The sequence below is a fragment of the Rhipicephalus sanguineus genome, chromosome 1, assembly GCF_013339695.2.
Source record: "Rhipicephalus sanguineus isolate Rsan-2018 chromosome 1, BIME_Rsan_1.4, whole genome shotgun sequence".
Taxonomy (NCBI): domain Eukaryota; kingdom Metazoa; phylum Arthropoda; class Arachnida; order Ixodida; family Ixodidae; genus Rhipicephalus; species Rhipicephalus sanguineus.
The window spans coordinates 174,655,533-174,675,780 of NC_051176.1; the positions used below are offsets into that span (position 1 = coordinate 174,655,533).

The 20,248-nt window shown below is 44.5% G+C and overlaps 1 protein-coding gene across 1 annotated transcript in view; it reads right to left on the minus strand.

Annotated features, from left to right (window-relative positions):
• The window catches only part of LOC119402652 (proto-oncogene tyrosine-protein kinase receptor Ret), a 65,339-nt gene that overhangs the window by 4,496 nt on the left and 40,595 nt on the right, over positions 1–20,248 (minus strand). Inside the window, exons 14-18 of the mRNA XM_049412178.1 lie at positions 18,094–18,164; positions 15,661–15,701; positions 11,913–12,009; positions 5,656–5,755; positions 4,018–4,135 (exon numbers count right to left, since the gene is read on the minus strand). Coding sequence (XP_049268135.1) covers positions 4,018–4,135; positions 5,656–5,755; positions 11,913–12,009; positions 15,661–15,701; positions 18,094–18,164 — 427 coding nt within the window. The remainder of the gene's footprint in view (positions 1–4,017; positions 4,136–5,655; positions 5,756–11,912; positions 12,010–15,660; positions 15,702–18,093; positions 18,165–20,248) is intronic.

Sequence of the window (20,248 nt, forward strand, 5' to 3'; positions counted from 1 at the left end):
AACAACTTCGCGTTAAAAACTGGCGAAGCTTGCATCAAGTCGCGCATGGCTTGAAACAGCGAAACTGGACGATTCTCAAGTCTAATCTGGTTGCTTCTAGGTTGTTGCTATAGGCTTTAGCTAGGTTAGTCACGACACGGATGTCCAAACTCCAGAACAGAGCGTTCGCACCTCGCATACATGCACGGGCACGTGGTCGTTGGCGTAGGGCTTCAATCGCTTCGAGCTCTTCTCGCAGTCGCCGAAATTAAGTCCCAGAAGTAAAGAAATTTAGTCCCACAGTAACGAAATTTAGTCCCACAAGGGCCGGGACAGCGAAGAATGGTGGAAGCGGGGTGGGCGGGGAGGGGTGGTGGTGAAGTAGTAACAAAACCTCACCCAACGTTGCCATGTGAAAGAACGCCTTTCCCATATATCATATATTGGTCATTTGTGAAGGGAATTTGACGTCAGGCTTCGAAAAAAAAAAGAAAAAAACATATCGATACTGTTTTCCGCAATAACTAAAACATGAACGCTGATTCTGAAATATAGAGTTTTCGTTCCATGGCGGCAATGTTTCACTCATGCTTGAGACCAGTCCCGTCTCTGTAGCTTACCTGAACAAAGCGCTATTAATTGCAGTAGGCGAGAAAGTAATGCCAGTATTACTTAGCAAAGTCACAAAACTATTTCTTGTGAAGCCACAGGCTGCTAGCGAAAGGTCCGCGGGCCCAGTGCAGCCCTCGGGCCGCGTGTTTGAGAATCCTGATCTAGGGTTACTTAAAGGGCACCTAATAAACGGTACATGGTCGTTTCTAAATTTCGATCTCATTAAAACGCGGCCCCATCGGCCGGAATTTCACCCGTAGAGCCGCTAGACCACTATTCCAGGTACACGCATTCTACAAAGTTTCAAATCCAGTTTTAGCAGAATTTTTGCAAGTAAAAGCAGAAATACTGGCTGAGTAGCATAAACGCTGTAACATGAGCAAATCCAAGTTGCTATACACCAGAGCACGCCTGTCTCGCACCCAGGCTGCTGGCGAGCCGAGCGGATACTCTCGTACCCAGACGCCGGGCTGACCGGGGCTGCCAAGGCGCGCGCGGGCTGCACCAAGTACACAGGGCAAGCTGCAGTTCTGAGGCTTCGCCGCTTCAGCGTATAAGAGCTCGTCTGGGCACTACTGCGTCGTCTTTGGATGTCAAAACAAGCAGCGCAACCGGCGCAACAAGAGGATATTAGCGTTGTCGGCGACGATTACGACGCGCCACGGAATAGTACCGGTGCGGTGTTTTCAGCTTCGCCGCGAGTGGATAACTGTGATTCAAGCAGAAAAACTAGGAGCCGAGTGAAAATGCGCGAGTAAGTACACTAACTGCGTGTATTCTGCAGTGTGATGCCCACCTATTTCATTTTGCGAACGTAATTTGCGTGACACGCAGCTGGGTTACAGGCGCGAGCTTTGTGTGGGGGTGCACTTCATACCTTTGAGCGTTTCCTTTGACGAAAATATAGTGCAAGGTAGTGCTTTCAAGCATAAGCAATCAGCATGCTTTGATACTTTAAACGTAGTATTAAGCTTTAGTGCTTTTGGTGGCATCGACGCCTTCGAGATTTCGTCTTCAAAAGGTAATAAATGGCACGGTGCTCCTCAACAGCTGGCCAGAATTTCGTGTTTTCATTTCAGTGTTTGATGTCCCCAAATTTATTTGGACACGAGGCATCCACCTGCACATAATACATATATTGGCACGTAAGTAAACAGTACTCGCGCCAGTGTCCTTTACGTCGCAGGCGTAGCTAACCGGCTTAACTAAGAATAGCACAGTTTCGCTTGTAAAGCACCATCGTTAGAATAAAATCGCGCAGGTAGCTTTCAAAAGGGATCGCTGAACGATACTGCAGGTTATACTCTCTGATAGCACGCTTTTGTGAGCAAGACGCATTATTGTAAGAGCGCTCGTGAAACAAAAATTACGTTCCGCGAAATTACCCGTAAAGCGTACTCTAATTATTACGCGATGCATGCTGAAATGATGAGCTTTCACAAAACTTTGTGCACAACTTGTAATATGGGGCAACAAAACATCGTTTCACTCTTTCGCGAGCTGCACTGCAATTACGATTCACGCGTACTACTACGAGAACGTTTTTTTACAAATGTAACAGCGTACGTATCTGACGAGGTTGCTTCCGCAGCCCACTCAGCACGTACTGTATACAGCGCGGACTTGCATGAGCAAGATGTTCTTGATGTTACAATAAAATCAGCGAAAATGTCCAGGCTAGAAAAGACGCGAAACACGCTCTCCGACGGGCTGAGTTTCGGGAGTTTCACGTTTGCTCTGTGTAGCGTCTGCTGGCGTGGCAGCCCGCGCATGTTGTTTCGTCGCGTGTACGATAGATGGCGCGACGCGCGATGCAAATATGGCGATGCGCATGGAATTCGCTGTGTTTTGGTCTATATTTAGTGAGGCAGCGGACCGTGTCACTTTGCTTGGGACGTTGACACTGACTAGAAATACGATGTAAAAAAGAAAATGGAGCAGCCATTCCACTCTATGAAGGTGGGTGACCAGCGAAGCTGTTTAGCCAACGACACAGATGTGACACAGAATTTCGAGCCATAGCCGATCACACACCCTGCAACCAATTCTGAAATGTCTGTCCTGAGAGTCCCTCTCAAGTTTAGCGCGTGATCCTTTAAAGTTTTCAATTTGAGCAGCATGAGTCTTTTTGCCGCAACATGCGTTGCCCTGTCTGGCTTGCCGCATACGCTAGGCGCTGCGTGCTCGATCTTGAGGAGCCGCTTGAGGAGCATGCGGCTTTTTCACCGCATTCCCCGTTTCGCGACATGCGTCGTCTTGTCTGGCTTGCCGCATGCGCCTGGAGTGGCGACTAGTGGGGTTTGCCCAATTTGTGTGGCCCATACCTGCACTAGGGTTTTTTGCACACAACAGACACAGCCTAGCCATACACAACCCCGCTGTAAAATTCGTGCTTGAAATTGTAAACCATATTTATGAATTTCCAAGTTTTCATTATCCCTTTTTCATTCAGGATATGTAACGCCCTACAAATGATTAAAACACACTAATTTCACTATATATAGAGTAGTGCAATGCTCTCATTCTTGTAGCGAGGTTTCTTGAACCGGAAAATTAGAGGCTCTAGATGGCACTGAACGCGAACACTGCAGACCCAACACGAGGATGAACAATAACATGACGGGACCGACGCTCGTTTAAGTGAATTTGCTGGAAGCAACAAACTTCCAGCAAGTCTACTTTAAAAAGTATACCACACACTAACCCATATATGCAAATGACACAACATAAATAAAGGTATAAGCAATGAAATAATATAATTGTTATTATAAGAAACTTGATTACACAAAGTGCCTTAAAAGCGTGGCTATAGCGAGGACTCAGTTTATTTTTGCTGCAAGAACAATTTATTCAGAAACAAGCAATGGTTCCAAATAATAATAAAGGATGGCCCATACAAAGGCACTGTGATCTGTGGCAATAAAAAGCTCGTGCGCCTTCGAAAAAGGCTCACATTCTTGCCCGCATTGCTTCATACTGGCGAAATGAAAAGAAATACTTTTTAAGAAAAGGTAACAAAACCCACCACTAAAGACTGAACTTAATTTTCTGCTTTTCCACATCTGAGAAAACGCGACCCCATCAGACATAGATGGCGGGTTAGCTCACGCTCTGTCCCGAGACACAAAAATGTGTTTTGAAACGCTGGCGGCTTACTTGGCTCAGTAACACTCGTGCAAGAGCTCCGTCTCTGCAGTGCCACAAAAAGTCATCCGCGAGTGTAGGAGCTTCACTTCATCTGGTAGTCTCAGTCTTAATTCTGAGCATAACCATTGAGAAAACAAATGTTTGTGTTGATGTAATTACGTAGAAAAAAAGAGCATCTTTAGAGAAAATAAATTTTGGACACAGAATTCACGCCGGAAAAATTCTCTTGTCATAGAAAGAATACTGTTGAAAAACTCTGAAAATGTATATGCTACGTACGAGCTTCGCTGCCTTCACCATCATCTGAGTGGTCCTCAAGAAGGGGCTTCATCAAAGGCACTCCACCGTTCAGATTGTAATAAGAACGATTTTGCACGCCTCCGAGTTCCAGGTAGGACTGAAAATGTAAGAAACGAACACTTGTACTTATGACAGTGCATTTTGGCCATGTCGAGAACAATTTATGCACATTACCTGTTACTGGGACCCAACACCTATTTTCCTAATCAAGCATATGCGAAACGCAGAAATACTTTCACGACAAAACCGATGGAGCGATTTAAATAAAACCTATTGTATTTAAAGGGGTCCTGAACCAATTCCCATGCTTGGTGAAAAAAACAGATACAGCGGAAAGCGCACGATGCTGTAACCCGCTCAGCTAAATCTTGCAGTCGTGCGCGGCAAAGAGCGTTCACAAGCGAAGCGCAACGTTGCGAATTGAGAGGGCGCATACAAAGGGCCGCCCTCACTCTCTTTGTAGGGTCGTTGTACAGCAGACTGCTGCTATGAGCCGATGAGTGAGTTAAACCGAGGGAGGCGTTTGTATCAGATGTGCTTCTTGCCACGTGTTGCCACTACATGCAGGACGCCGCGCTCTATAGTATGCTAAAATTACACAGTAGCAACACTAGCGCGCACCGGAATTTCACGGGAAGGTAGCGATCACGTTTCATGGTGCGCGCTAAAGCTCATGACGCGCGCTGACGTAGCTTCTTTTCTCCTCCTTTGTCATCCCAGCCTGTGTAGCTTCCAGCGCGCCCGTCGGGACGAAAGAAAGAAAGGAAGCGCTTAAAGCGTGCGACAAATGCATGTACCTATACGCTAGTTCTTCACGGATTCGGAACAGTTTTACGGTCATCGATTTGTGCGGCAATAAACTCTGATACTGAAGTCATTAGATGATTACTTGGAAAATTGATTCAAGACCTTTTTAAGAAAGAAAGTTAAAAATAGCAGGTCTAGCAAACAAAATTGTTACATCTGACCTCAAAATGTTTACAAGGTTTGCAGAAAACTGATAAATTTACAAATCTGAAACTTCACCTGAAAAGCAGACATCAGGCGGTTCCGTAAACTCAGTCTTTTAGGGAAAGTACACTAATTTGATATATCAGTGTACAGCTTAGGTGAAATCGTCTTATCCGCAACTTATCCTGTCCGTGTTTACACGTTTGTGTCGAAACAAGTTTGACATTTGTCCTGACCACTGTCCATGTATTCAAGCAAGAGCTCTAGAGCACTTCTTAAATATCTACTGAGTTCAAACTACGATGACACGCTGCATTGCGGTAGGTTGCGATGAATTTGTTATCGACAATCATGTCTTATATGCTGGACTGGACTGCTACAGAACATGACAGAGGGCCTCAACGAAACAAAAACGTTCATACGAAACGCTTTGGTTGCATATGAACGCGCTTTACATGATCAAAATTACCGAAAGCAACACAAAAATATATGCTGCTCTTGGGGCTCTATACGCCCAAAATAAATAAATAAATAAATAAATAAATAAATAAATAAATAAACAAATAAAGCTGCTTCGTTAACCTTTGCGAGTTATCGAGAGAATATTGAATGCCCGCCGAAAAAAAATAAATAAATAAAACGAAAATTGAATGATTCATAACTTACCGCAGAGTCCTGCAGTATATCTTCTAATCTTTGTCTTAATTCTTTAAAACAAGGACGATCCTGTGGTCTGGCCTGCCAACAGCTGAGCATCATACGATATCTGCAAAACATGAAAAAATGAAGTATATTAAGTGCATGTTAAGTGTTAATATAAGGGGTAATGAAAGATGTAAACTGATCATATCCCAACATGGTTTAAATAAATAAAAAAAAACATTGCGCAGGCTGAGTGAATCCATAGTTGAGGTCATGGGTCGCTGCACTATCTGGGGCCTAATGCGTGGCCGTTCAGTAGTAAACACGCGAAGGCACAAGTGTAACTGTGTGAGCCCTTTAATCGGTTTGATTTCATTGCAACGACAATAATGTGGACGCCCGAAGCGCAAGAAGGTTCGCCTCCAATCCGCCCCTTGAAAGTGGATGCAGAGCGAAGCTGTTGAAAAAGCACAACCCGCACAAGTGGCGTTGGACAAACACCCGCCTCCTCCAAAACTGATGTTAGACAACCGACACCGCAAATGCTGACGTAAAACTTGTATTTACAATCTGTACCGCGTTGTTGTGTAATGTGTACATTAAGATTGTCAACTATAACAAACTATGGACAACTATAACCAGAACAATTTTCGCGCAATTTCTAATTATCATCATCAGCCTGTCTTACATCCAATGCAGGTCGAAGGCCTCTCCCAATGACCTCCAATGCACCCTGTCCTCTGCGAGCTGATTCAATTTCATGCCCGCAAATTTCTTAATTTCGTCGCTACATCTGACCCTTTGCCGTCCACGGCTATGTTTCTCATCTCTTGGTGCGATATAAAAGATCTCTGAACTGGCTCTTCACAAAATGTTGTTTTTGGGGGTAAAAAAAAAGCTCATTAATTGCTAATGATCATGGATTCGTCACTGGCCGCTCAACTATCACAAATCTTGGTAGTTTCGTGACGCAGATCTTCGCGCCTATATTCCTGAGAGGATAGGTTGACACCATTGATTTCTTTTGACCTTAGCAAGACTTTTTGAAGTAGTCAGCCCCTCACTGATTATGGATAAACTTCTACACTTTGATAACAACCCTTCAATTGTAAATCTCCTGCATAGCTATCTTCTGGATAGATCATGTTATGTTACCGCAAATGGCCAACCGTCTTCTTCGTACACAGCAACTTGTGGGTTCCTTCAGGGATCAGTATGAGGCCCACTCCCCTTTTAAATTTGTGTTGACGACGTTTCTTTCCCCATTCGAGATTCTTCTTTCCTTTTATATGCCGATAATATCAAGATATTTAAGGAAATTCATTCTGTTAACAACTGTCACTTGCTGTAGTCAGATTTGTTTTTGTTTTCTGAATGGCGCTAGAGCAGTAACCTCTCCCAGAATGCTGCTAAGACCAAAGTCATGCCATTCATTCGTAAAAGTGCAAGTTTATCATTTTCATGCTCTGTTAATTCTGTGTCGTTCCGTAAGATTTGTAAGATCAATGACATCGGTGTTCTCTTTGATAGCACCTTACACGTTTCTGCTCACACTAAGCACATTGCAATGCGGGGTTTTCATCCCCTCGGCTGTGCTTCCAGAATATCTAGAGAATTCAGTTGTTTTACGCCCTTCCAAAAATTGTGCACCGCAATATGTCTTCCCCAACATGAATATGCGTCTGTGATCTGGAATGAAATTTCTAAGTCCAGCTGTAACACCATTCATGTAATCTACAAGAAATGCTTAAACATATAGCACCATTTCCTCGCTAGAAATGACTCTGGATCTTGTTCTAACACCGTTGGTTTACCATCAATGCCATGTCTTCGCTGCCAACGAAATCGCGCTGATGTGCTATTTTTTTTTTCAAGCTTGTTCACAGTATCATTTCCTGCCCTGAACTGTAGACTCGTATTAATTTTCGAAATCCGCGTTAGATTACCAGAGAGCATATAGCATTTTATGTAACCGCCTTTCTCTACCAACACTCAACAGCCCACAGGATACAAAGTCTTTATAATTCTTATTTTCTTGATCTAGACGTTTTTTATAGCTCAGTCATTGTTTTCCTCCGTGTATTGTGCTGTTTTAGCATAGTTTCGCGCACTGTTATAGTGTTCCGCACACTTAACCAAGCCATGAGCGAACGGCGACAAACATGAAGATAAAGGACTGTAAGAAGGCAGGCAGAGGAGAAGGAGAAGAGGAGGAAGAAGAGAAGACGGCGACCATGTAGCCTTAAGAAACTATCGAAGGCGCCCTGCTTTCGTTGACATTTACAATTGCAAGTATCCTTTTCTCATTTGTCTTAAGCATACCGTATGCATTGTTGCATGCGATTTCATTCATCATTGTCCTTCTATATTTCTCTTCTTACGTTATTGTATTTTTGCCCGTTATACGGACTTCTTGTTTCTACATTTTTGCTCTTCTTTGTATGTTCTACTGTAAACTGTCTCATTTGTATTGTTCATTATTACTTTCTCATGCGTGCGCTAACATAAAGACCTTACGGTTGTTCCACGGGCACGGCAAATTCATATTATTATTATTATTATTATTATTATTATTATTATTATTATTATTATTATTATTATTATTATTATTATTATTATTGTCCACCGTAGAATATGTCTACGTTACACGGCACTTTCGATTCCAGGCACTAGCTCAGAGGGATGAAGGATGTCATCGCGCAGCTCCCCACGAAATGGCTTGAAGAGGCATCCGAGGGGCCACATCGAAGGGTCATTCAGGCGTTGTAGTGTTTCTTCGTCGACTTCGATATAGAATGAAGAATATGACTGGAATCTCGTTTGAAGTCGCCGGCAGGAGATGGGAGACATATCCAATGAAGCAATATGTTTTTTGATGTCATCAGCAGTGGTGTCCGGGCTCAGTTTCGTAACAAAAATAGCCTTTGGTCGTTGTGGCCGTTGTGGTCGTTGAGCTACAGATATAGTGGATGTCTTCATAGCTCCAAACGAGGCGGGTTTTTTCTTTCTTCCACCCTCAGTTACCGCTGCAGAAGAGGCTGTCACAGGCATCACACTGACACGCTCGCACGTGTCTACATTACCTGGCGGCGAATTCGAAGATGAAAGAATTTTGGAGAGAGGTTGTTCAGAGTACGCGGGTTGCTTGGAGGTCACAGATCAGTCAACGTTCACAAGCTCTGGGGGGATCACAGGTGCCTTCACTGCCACGACGGCCGTGCGGCGCGTCAGCTCCTCACGCAGGAAGCGGACCTCTGCACGAAGGGAGGCAACCACGCGGGCTTGTTGTTCAACACTGCGGGAATGATCCTTACGGAGGCGCTCGTTTTCTTCGCGTAGTTGGGATACCTCGTCGCTGAGGAACGAGATTCCCTCCAACGTGTCGAGGAGGAGGCGGCGCAGCCCGGCGAGATCGCCACCCGGAGGGGTACACGTGGAGAGGGAACCGATTTGAGAGCTGCAATGCTCTTCGCTGCCCGCCGCCGAGTTGTCTTCGCTAGGCTTACCAGAAGAACGGCTTAGATCACATAAATTGCAGCAAAATGAGCGCGATCCAGACTTCAAAAGTTGCAGCTCTTCATCAGGCCAGGTTACACACTTCGCATGAACACGTTTAGAGCAACTTTCACAGCGGAAAAACTGCTGCTTACCGAAAAACGGGCAGGAGCATAGCAAGCATGCATCCCGACTGGGAGCCATGGTGCCGGATCATAGTTCGTATATTGAATTCTTAGAAAAAAGCGCCTCTGACAGGCCGGCTGAGTTTTGGAAGTATGTACGTAAACGGTCTAGCAAAAGCGGAGAGTCCTTCAGGCTACTGGACTCAAATGGGGTAGAAGTGCATGCCACCGCTGACTGTTTTGCCACGCATTTCTCATCCGTTTATAAGGCCTCAGACTCTAGCACTGATATCAGTCAACAGCCCAAGGCAGTTAGCTCGTCCAGTGCTTTGTCGCTGGATGAAAATCTTATCAGCGAATGCATTAAGCGCTTAAAACCATCCTTATCATGTGGCCCAGATGGCATCCCCTCCGCCATACTAAAAGCTTATGGTAGTATATTTGTCCCAGTACTGACTACGATATTTAATAACTGCCTGAACACTTCCACATTTCCTAGCATGTGGAAAACTGCTCGTGTTTTCCCAGTATTTAAGTCGGGCTCTAAAACAGATGTTTCTGATTATCGCCCGATTTCTCTCCTATGTGCCACATCAAAGATCTTCGAACTGGCTCTTCACAAAATATTGTCGTTTAGTGTGAAAAACTCATTGATTTCAAATCAACATGGTTTTCTCGCTGGCCGCTCAACTACCACAAATCTTGCTAGTTTTATGACGCAGATCTCCACACCTATTTCTCAGAGAGGACAGGTTGACGTAATCTACTGTGACCTGAGCAAGGCTTTTGACGTAGACAGCCACACACTGATTATGGTTAAACTTGCACACTTTGACGTTGACTTGTCGATTGTGAATCTCTTGCACAGCTATCTGCTCAATAGATCTTGTTATGTTGCGGTAAATGGCCAAACCTCTTCTTTGTATACTGTGACTAGTGGGGTCCCTCAAGGGTCGGTATTAGGCCCACTCCTATTTTTAATTTACGTTAATGATGTTTCTTCTGCCATTCGTAATTCTTCTTTCCTCTTGTATGCCGATGACATCAAGATATTTAAGGAAATTCATTCAGTTAACGACTGTCGCTTGCTGCAGTCAGATTTGTGTTCTTTTTCCGAATGGTGCAACGGCAATAACCTTTCTCTGAATACCTCAAAGACAAAATTCATGTCTATCACTCGCAAAACACCTAGCGTGTCATTTCAATACCCTGCCAATTCTGTGTCGTTATGCAAGGTTTATGAAATCAGCGATCTTGGTGTTGTTGTTGACAGCGCGTTGAACTTTTCTTCCCACGTTAAGCGTGCTGCTATGCGGGGCCTTCGTTCTTTCGGATGTGTTTGTAGAATATCTCGAGAATTCAGGTCTCCCATGGCCCTACACAAATTGTACACGGCAATATGTCTTCCACAACTTGAGTATGCGTCCGTGATATGGAATGGCATTGCTCAATCCAGCGGTAACACCATTGAACGAGTCCAGAAAAAATTCCTCAGCATATATAACCATCGCTTTGCTAAAAATGACTCTGGATCTCGTTCAAATACTGCTGAATCATTATCACTGCCGTCACTTCACTGCCGACGAAATCGTTCTGATCTCTTATTTCTTTACAAGCTAGTCCACGGTATCATATCCTGCCCTGTACTTCTCAATCGTGTTAATTTTCGAATTCCGCGTAAGTTAACCAGAGAGAACAGACCGTTTCATGTACCCGCCTGCTTCTTCCAACACTCTACCGTTCACAGAATACATAGTCTTTATATTATTAATTTTCTTGATCTTGACGTTTTTCATAGTCCACAATCACTGTTTTTATCCGAGCTTTGCACTGTTTTGACATAATATGGCACAATGTACAAAGTCTTCCCTTCTCCGTCTTTCCGCATAGCTGTATATATGCAATCTAATTTTTATTCCCCTTCAATATTTCTCATTTTGTCTTATTTTACTCCTCCCCTTTTGTGTTCGTTTCTCTTTGTCTACGTGTTTTTGCTCTTTTTACTTCTGAAGACTATCTGTATTGTATTGTTTATTTTTATTGTTTTTTTTTTTGCGTGCGCCTGCAGAAGGACCACACGGTTGTTCCTGGGCACGTTAAATAAATGATTGATTGATTGATTGATTGATTGATTGGTTGATTGATTGATTGATTGATTGATTGATTATTGGCGCAGAGACATCGTCACTTACGCCCACTTCGGCCACGAACAGTGGAATGGCTATGCTATTCTACATCAAAGCAACCCACGTATGATGTATCGAAATCACTATAAATAAATATATGTCACAGTTTGCTGGAGGGCATACCTTTAAGAAGCATTAAAAAAATATGAATAATACAAGTGAATATTTCTTTTAAATCCACCCTGCATGACCATGACTGCATGACCACGATACACTCAAATGCAGTTATAAAGAACGTAACAGGCTGGAGGCGAAACTTAAATACTTCTTCCTGTCGTCCCCCTCCAGGCTGATTGCACCCTTTTCAGCAACATAGAATGCGAAGTGACGGAGTATTCTCCTGCGCCCCTAACGATAATAAAGAACCATGCTGGGTACCCCTAAACCAATAGGTAAGGGTGTTCCGCCAAGTTAAATATATAGTCCGTGCAAAAATGATGCGTACCGTGGGACAAGAAATTGGGATGCGACTTACATTTCGTCAGAACAGCCTTCAGGTTGATGCATTCTGTACCCGGTCTTGAGAAGACGGAACAAATGCTCGGGGCCCACGCCAGGATATGGTGAGGCACCTGTTGTAAGATCACAGATGCTCTAAAGAGTGTAACATTTCTCAAGCATATAATTTCTTGGGTTTCATGTGCTAATAATATTATCTGGGATTTTACGTGCCAAAACCACGATATGAATATGAGGCGCGCTGTAGTGGAGGGCTCTGGAAATTTCGACCACCTGGGGGTATTTAACGTGCACCTAAACCTATGTACACGGGTATCTGGCATTTCACGCTTCTCAAACAAGGGACAATTAGAAGTCGTCCCTATACCTACAGAGTTTAATCAGTCAGAAGCATATAGATTGTCAGCAAAAGTGCAGGGCATTTCACTATGGGATCATTGGCTGCCTTAATTGTCCACTGCTAATTACAGTTTTTATTTTATGCGAGAACAGTCATTTAAGATGAAACGAAGCTTCAACACCTGGGGTTTTTTTGTTTTTTTTTACATCAGTGCTCTGGTACTGTAAAACCCAGTGCCTAATCTGTCACGCTCAGTCCACTCTCAAAACAAATGCCCGCAAGAAGAAGCTATCATGTCATCAACATGACAATGAAGCGGCTAATTTACAATGAGCAAAGCCACACACGACACCGATGTGCTGTTTCAACATGTGCTGTTTTCAACAACAACATATTAACAAAATTGCGACAGCGTTTACAGTGTCGCAACACAGAGTACGCACAACATAGTTTTTATTGATTACTGTGGCTAACGAATTCATGTTTTTGTTTCACTCTTGCAAGGGGAGGGGGGCGGTGTTCGCAGAACAACTATTTACTATACTCTTGCCATACGCAACCGCATTGAACCACAACACTGGAAAGCGTATACGTACGAGATATTCTTCCTTTTATTTCTATTCTTCGCACTTCATGGTGAAATCACATGTCAGATCAAAAAGGGTATAAATAATACACCGTTTGCACGTACTTTATCAAGATAACATGCTGACAGTGCCAAGTGTTTAAACGGATGTTTCTTGATGATGAATGACTCAACGCCGGTAATTTAGGTGAGCTGGTAATAAATATATTTTCGAGCATGGCACTAATTATACGCTTAGTGATGATTTCAATGCTAAGCATGAAATTTAGTTTATGCTTATTGTAATAATCTGCTAAATTCTGCAAAAAGAAAATGTGTCACGGAGGTTTATGAAGGTGGTGAAAAGAGTGCTTGCGAATTGCGAAACATTTCTGCAGGATTCAGGAAACGAACGTTTGGCATGAAAAGGTAGCGAGGTTAATACGAACTGCACACTAAGTTTTATGAACTGCACACTACGCTATATGCAGCTCTTCTGAATCGGAGAACTATGCCTCTCGTGAGTTTTCGGCGTACCTCTAAAAAGCCTGCTTTCAGCTACTCTATTTGAGGTGGCGGGGTGGGGGGGGGGGGGGGCAGTTTTTGTGTAACACAATGAACAAACGTGAAAGGTGGCTCGTTGCCTCTTAGTGTGTTTTTTTGTAATTGAAATGACAGAGCCACACTGTGAAGACTGCGTGTGCCTCAACTATCACAATCAGGTTATCGGGAACCGACGAGGTCACCGCGGTCGCGCACCAAAGTAAGCCTGCGCAGGGGCAGGTACACATGGAACCATGGCTTTATGCAGTCTGCTACATTGTTCGAACGCGCCAAGTCTACGTCGCATTTATTAGAACTTCGCTTTAATCATAAATTGCAACGATGCGAATCCAGCGTTGCGTTTGTCTACCTTTTGTAAAAAGGCAGGTAGTTTTATAATTTTCTACCCAATGAGGACCATCGACGTTACTAAACATTCATGCCTGTTAAAATGTACCTAGATCTTGTCGTCACCAGCAGCATCCTAATCAATCGCCCACGAAAGTTTCTGGCATCGACGAAATTCACTTGACTGATGGGGGTGGAGAGTCCACCGACACATACATGCGATGGCTTGCTTGGCCGGCAGGACCATGTGGCCGAGCGAGTGAAATGCGCTACACTCACTCGGGCATACGACACGAAGCTTCGCCTCTAAGCCCCACTGCGCGCGCGGAAAGTTGCTTCCGTGCGCGCATGCACAGGTTGCATTGGCGCTCCGAGGTGCGAAGCCACGAGCCCGCGGGTTCCCGCTAACTCCAATTAAGATAGTACACACGGCCACAGGAGGCGGTGACACCATGTGGCGAGGGTGCGATTACGCGCACGTCTTCTCAAACGAAAGTGGACCAGGCTACCCGACCGGCGTACTTGCATTAATCTCGTGACACGCCAAGGAGACACAGGAAGCAAACACTGCAGGTGTCTTTAGCGTTTTCAGCGGCTTAAGTTAAAGGGGTCACGAACCACTTTTCCAAGTAATGATCTAATGACCTCAGTATCGGAGTTTACTGCTTCCCGAATCGATTGCCGCAAAAATTTCTCGAATCCGTCAAGAATGAGCGGAGTTACGGGGGTTTGGCACACGCTCTCAGCGCTTTCTCTCTTTTCTCGTGCCGAGGAGCGCACTGGAAGCTAGACAGGGAGGGATGGCACGGGAGAAAGAAGATACGTCAGCGCGCGTCATGAAACGCGATCGCTCTCCCGCTGTGATTCGCATGCGCGAGTGCGGCTACCGTGTAAATTTAGCAGACTGAGGAGTGCGGCGCGGGCAAGTGGCGGCACCCCATGGCAAGAAGCTCATCTCATCCGGCTATCGGCCAATAAGCATGCTATATCTCTTGCGACGTAAACTGGCAGATCCGCGACGTCAAAGTGCAGACGCCCCGCCCACCGACGAGAGTGAGAACCGGCCTCTGTTTGAAAAGAGGGCGCCTGAGGCAACGGCAACTTCGCGCTCCGCTTGTGGCCTTTACGCGGCGCGCACGACTGTAATATTTTGCAGAGCAGTTCATAGCCGTATAAGCTTTCCGCAGGATGTGTTTTTTCAACAAGCCCAAGGGGTGCTTCATGACCCCTTTAAGTAAATGATCAATTAAATAAACACTGTCGCTAAATTGCCAGCCGCATACTTATGGGCTCCTGTGAAGGTAAGAGCTTAAGTGCAAGGGAGCAGTACTTGAATCGCTTCTTGATTGATATTCATGTGAAATATTAGCGTGGGACAGTCAAGCATAAACAAGTTCAACCAAATCCACGCTTTCTTTCATACGGCAGCAGCTCTCAGTTACCACGAGATATGTGCAACGGCAGCAATATTCACTTCTGAGATTCCATAGTACTGTTGTTACATGTTCTTTTTTTTTTAAAAGAAAAAAAAATCGGCTACCATTTCGTAGGCAGTAGCTTAGAACTGCTGCCGTTGAGACGAAAAGTTTTCCCCTGAGATAGCTTACAGTCACCTTAACATCGCACCATGCAATATAAACTTTTATTAGCCTGTTGTTTTTTAATATGCGATTTTAAGCGTCAGAAGCGTAATAAGATTATAATGCGCACAGTAGTGATGGAGTCAGGTTCAATTTGATCGACTGGCGTTCTTTAACGAGCACCTAAATCTAAATACACGGATGATCTCATATTTCGTCCCCATCTAAATGCAGCCGAGGTGACCGGGAATCGAACCCGCGCACTCGAAGTTAGCAGCCCGATATAAGCTGTAATGATGTCGGCTAAACTTAATATAAAATGCGTCAACAAATTGTTCGGACAAGATATACTTCTAGCATGCGGTGTTAAAAGCAAAGGTCTCCTTACCTAGTGTGACAATTTCCCAAAGCACGACGCCAAAGGACCACCTTGAACAAGAGAAATACAAAACGTATGCATTTTAAACTTTTATTCACCACAAGATAACTTGCGCTCAACAGCTCATAATAAGAAATACAGGTTAACACTCGTTAACACCGGTTCACACTGGCTTAATAGAGTTGTCCCATTTCCTGCCAGAATATTTATGCCCCCAGGACATTCGCAGTTCCTGTAACGCACACTGCTCCAGTAATCCTCACCAATCAAAATAGGTGAGTAAACTGAACTTTAGTTGCATGGTGAGTTACAATTTTCTATTACATAGGTCGGTAAAAAAATGGATCTCACTGAAACTCGCAGAAGATATAAATTTTGCGCTGAGTGCTCACTCGGACTCAGACTTACCAAAATTTTCCTCAACCGGACTCATTTGGACTTATACTCACCAAAATATCACTCACCCAGACTCAATGAGACTCATACTCGCGGCTCGATCTGTGTCTGAAAGAGTTGTCTCATGAGTGCGTTAACACATCATTACCTTTATCGTTCATGGTGTCAATGCTCTTGAACGCCAATATATCATATAATTGGTGCTCTACGATAGGCCTTTTTGTCTCGTACCTTCAAATACGAGTTATCAGTGGTCGCAATCCAGTAAGGACATTTTTATTGCGATAGCAATTATCTGGACAGTCTCGGCTGGATTTTGCCGTCGCCGTCGCCGCTGTCATGCACCGTATATGTATAAGTATGTATATATATATCAAAGTCCCAAATAAAAATAATTCAGAAAAATGCTTCCGAAGCGCAGAATCAAACCAGCGACAGTTCCGCAGCGCGTGGCGCTAACCACTACGCCAGAAAGCGCAGATCCTTCAAGTAGCTAACGGCGAGCGTTATATACACACCCTTTACTGCTGGCAGGACTCCGAGACGGCAGGCGCTTATAAGCGCTTCTTCATTACCAGCAAGATGGCGCGAGGAGCGCGACGGGTGGATTTAAAAGTCGTCGGCGAGCTCGCTCGCTTCTTCTTATATTTGCGCAGGGAGAACCTTGCCCTTCCGCTGTCTGCTCGCGCGGTTTTCTCGTGGTGAGGGGAAGAGGGATGTGAGGGTGAGCAACTGGGCGTGTTGGTAATGCATGATTCGAATTTGTAGGCGCAAAGAAGACACGGACGAGAAGGGAGACACACACAAAGGGCGCCCTGTGTGTGTGTCTCCCTTCTCGTCCGTGTCTTCTTTGCGCCTACAAATTCGAATCAGGAAGAGGGATATTTCGAGCTTTCACCGTGATGTCCGCGCTCATGTTACGGAGCGTACGAAGGTCACTCGAGCGCAAGGGACGCCGCTAAACGAACAAACAGAAGATGAGCGCGAACTATCAAGTGTCACAGCTCGACACTTGAAGCACGCTAGTTTCCTTCGCTGCTTCGGCCGCCTTTGCAACAGGAGCGCTGTTCAAACTGAGAGTATCCATTGGCGAGCCTCACTTCGTATAGCACTAGTTTCTTGCTATCGCATTCATTGCTTCGCCCTTGCGGCGAAACTGTGACTTTTATTGTAACACGCGACTCGCACGAGATATTTTATCAAGAACTTCCCGTGAAAGAGACTGCGGGGGAGGTCAATTGGCACTCGCCCCCGTCTTCTTTCTGTAACTCACGCCTCTGATCAATAAATATTGAAGTGGCCTATAAACGCCTGTGCGTTGAAATATGTGTGAGAAGACGTGACTATAGACATGAGCCGAAATAAGGCTGATAGTAATGCTGAAGATGGGTAGGTAGGCCCATGGGTTAGCAAAAAAATGTGAAGCTCACTCAGACTCACTCAAGAAATATATTAGGCTCAGGGCTCACTCGGACTCCGCTGCTCGGATCCGCCTGCTTATTGCTATGGTTTTTAAAATAATTTGACAGCCCCTGTCGCCATCCTGCATAGGGGTGGTAATATCCTAATCGGCGCTAAATGGCTGTCGTCGCAGGTACAGCATATACATGTGATAAATATGAGGGTAGGGCTACCTTGACGCAATATTAGGGCAATTCTTGTGTGTTTTTACCACTCTTTCAGTCTTGTGTATACAGGATGGTATCAGTAAGACATGCAGTCCACAGACCGGGTAATTAAACATGGGCATCATGTGACACTTAGGGAAACCAGCGATTGGGTCGAAGTTATAACCTCACAAGTATGATGGGGACGAAGTCGCTGTTTTCTTATGTATTAGTACATGCAAACTGTAGTTAAAGTGACCTTGCATTTTTATCTAAGTATGTAACGTTCTAGGGTGTATCCAGATAATAAGATGTGTTCGAAATGTCACATCAAACACCATAATATCACTGAATATAAACATTTCGATCAGCCCCCCCTCCCCCGACACACACACAGGCACACACGCGCTTGCTCGCGCACTTCATATGGGCTACTTACACATCACTCTTGCTTGTGTATATTTGATCTTCCAGTGATTCTAGGGCCATCCATTTGACCGGCACCCTTCCCTGCGAGTTGGAACAAAGGCAGACATTGATAATGACGTTCAGTAGAGATGAAAAGTATGAAAAAAAGATCGTGAGTATACACATAGTGTGCTGTGATGGGAACACAAAGTCTAAGAATAATTGTGTTAGACTTAATGCATTTTGCTTCTATCAGATAGCCTTGGTGTCTGTAGGCAACAACCACAAAAATAATGGCCTCAGTGTCGTAACTTCGTCAACTAATTGCGTGAAACAGTGACAGTTTTATTTTGTTTAAATGCGCAATAAAACTTTATCTAAACGTTTAAAGGACATAAAGGAGAAAATCAATTTTTCTCGTATTAGTAAATTACAGTTTCACAATACCGAGAGCACCACTCTTACCGCGAGAAGACGCTTGGTAAGCGAGAAAACACGCAAAAATAAAAGACGGGTGGCGACGCCTCTTTGAAGTTCCCGCACCAGTTCACCGTGACGTCATAGATTCTGACGGCGTCTACTAGGGCCTACGTAATAGTTAGCCGCTACAAATTATATACATTCCGTTCTAAGGCACCCAAAATCATAACACAGCAAGTTTCAAAAATTTCATTTAACCTATGCGGCCAACACGTGCCACAAGACGTTGAAACTCGTGACGTCACATTGACATTCCCGTGCTGAAGTTTCGGCGCGAAGCACAAACATAAAACTGGGACCTTCATTTCCTCATCCAATAATTTACATATGGTGACGAAATTAACGACCATACACTTCTGAAATTCTAATTTACCTGTATAAACTGATTTAATGTTTCACTTTAGTGCTCCTTTAATGTCCCAGCAGACCCAAAATTGTATAAAGAATACATGCTCCTGATATTATTCATTGCCTCTTCCATGCCATACGTCTGAGAGAAAACATGAAGGCAGCTTCGCACTAGTGGTGCGAAGCCTCAAGCCAGTGCGCAGTCGGACGGCCTTCTCTGTTTCACTTTATGGCTCGCTTTCTTTCTTCTTTTTCTTTCTCTCATTTCTCTTTTTTTTTACGTCTTTGTTAACTTCTATTTCTTTCTTTCTTTCTTTCTTTCTTTCTTTCTTTCTTTCTTTCTTTCTTTCTTTCTTTCTTTCTTTCTTTCTTTCTTTCTTTCTTTCTTTCTTTCTTTCCTTCTTTCTTTCTTTCTTTCTTTCTTTCCTGCATTTCTCTCTCGCTCTCTGTTTCTTGCTTCCTCTTTATCTCTATTTCTCTCTCTCTTTATTCGTTTCTCTTTCTTTCTCATTCGTTCTCTATATTTCTCCTTTCTCTTTCTTTCTATGCTATGCATTACTCTCTCCCCTCCTTCTTTCCATCCTCCTCACCCTCACGTCTCTCTTCATCACCCTCACTTTCATTTCCCATCACATTGCTGTACTATACTATACAAGGCTATGCTATGCTCTGCTAGCGTGCCGTATAGCCGGCTGGTTATGACGCTCAACTTTGGATCGCGGACACGCGATTTCTAATCCAGCCTCGTCGAAAGATTTTTGCGAAGCAGAAGATGAAGAACAGGACGAAGGGGGCGCGTGCCGGTTCATGATGATGATAACTGTTGTTATCCATACCCGGCGCAACGAAAAGCTTAAACAGCTACGCTGTTAAAATGAAAGAGAGGACAACGCTGCGACACGCCGGTGTTGGTGCAGTAACAGTGCTTCATGGAACACCGTAAGAAAGTGAGATACCGGTCGTGATCGTGCCCTAGACACGCCTAATCTGCATATTTCAAAAGCAAAATCCACAGTTCCACATTTGCTGCGATGTTTCCGAGTGCCAGTGGATAACACTCATATGGTTAGAGATGCCTGCCACGTGAGCCAAAAACCTCCTTCTCTACCCTTTCCCTCCTTCACCGTTTCTAATGAGGGCAGTAGCTGGCGATCCCTGCGGTGGCCGCTTGCAACACACATTTGCGCATGCGCACATTACCCCTCTCGACGTGACACCACGCCAGCCCCATTGAAAACAATAGGGCAGTACGTGGCGCCATGTCTCGACAAGCGACGCCAACTCAAGGCAGGACGGTTACAATGGTACAGCCAGCGACGCCGCAGGCATCTTTCTAGAGGAGGCGTTGGTTAGACATA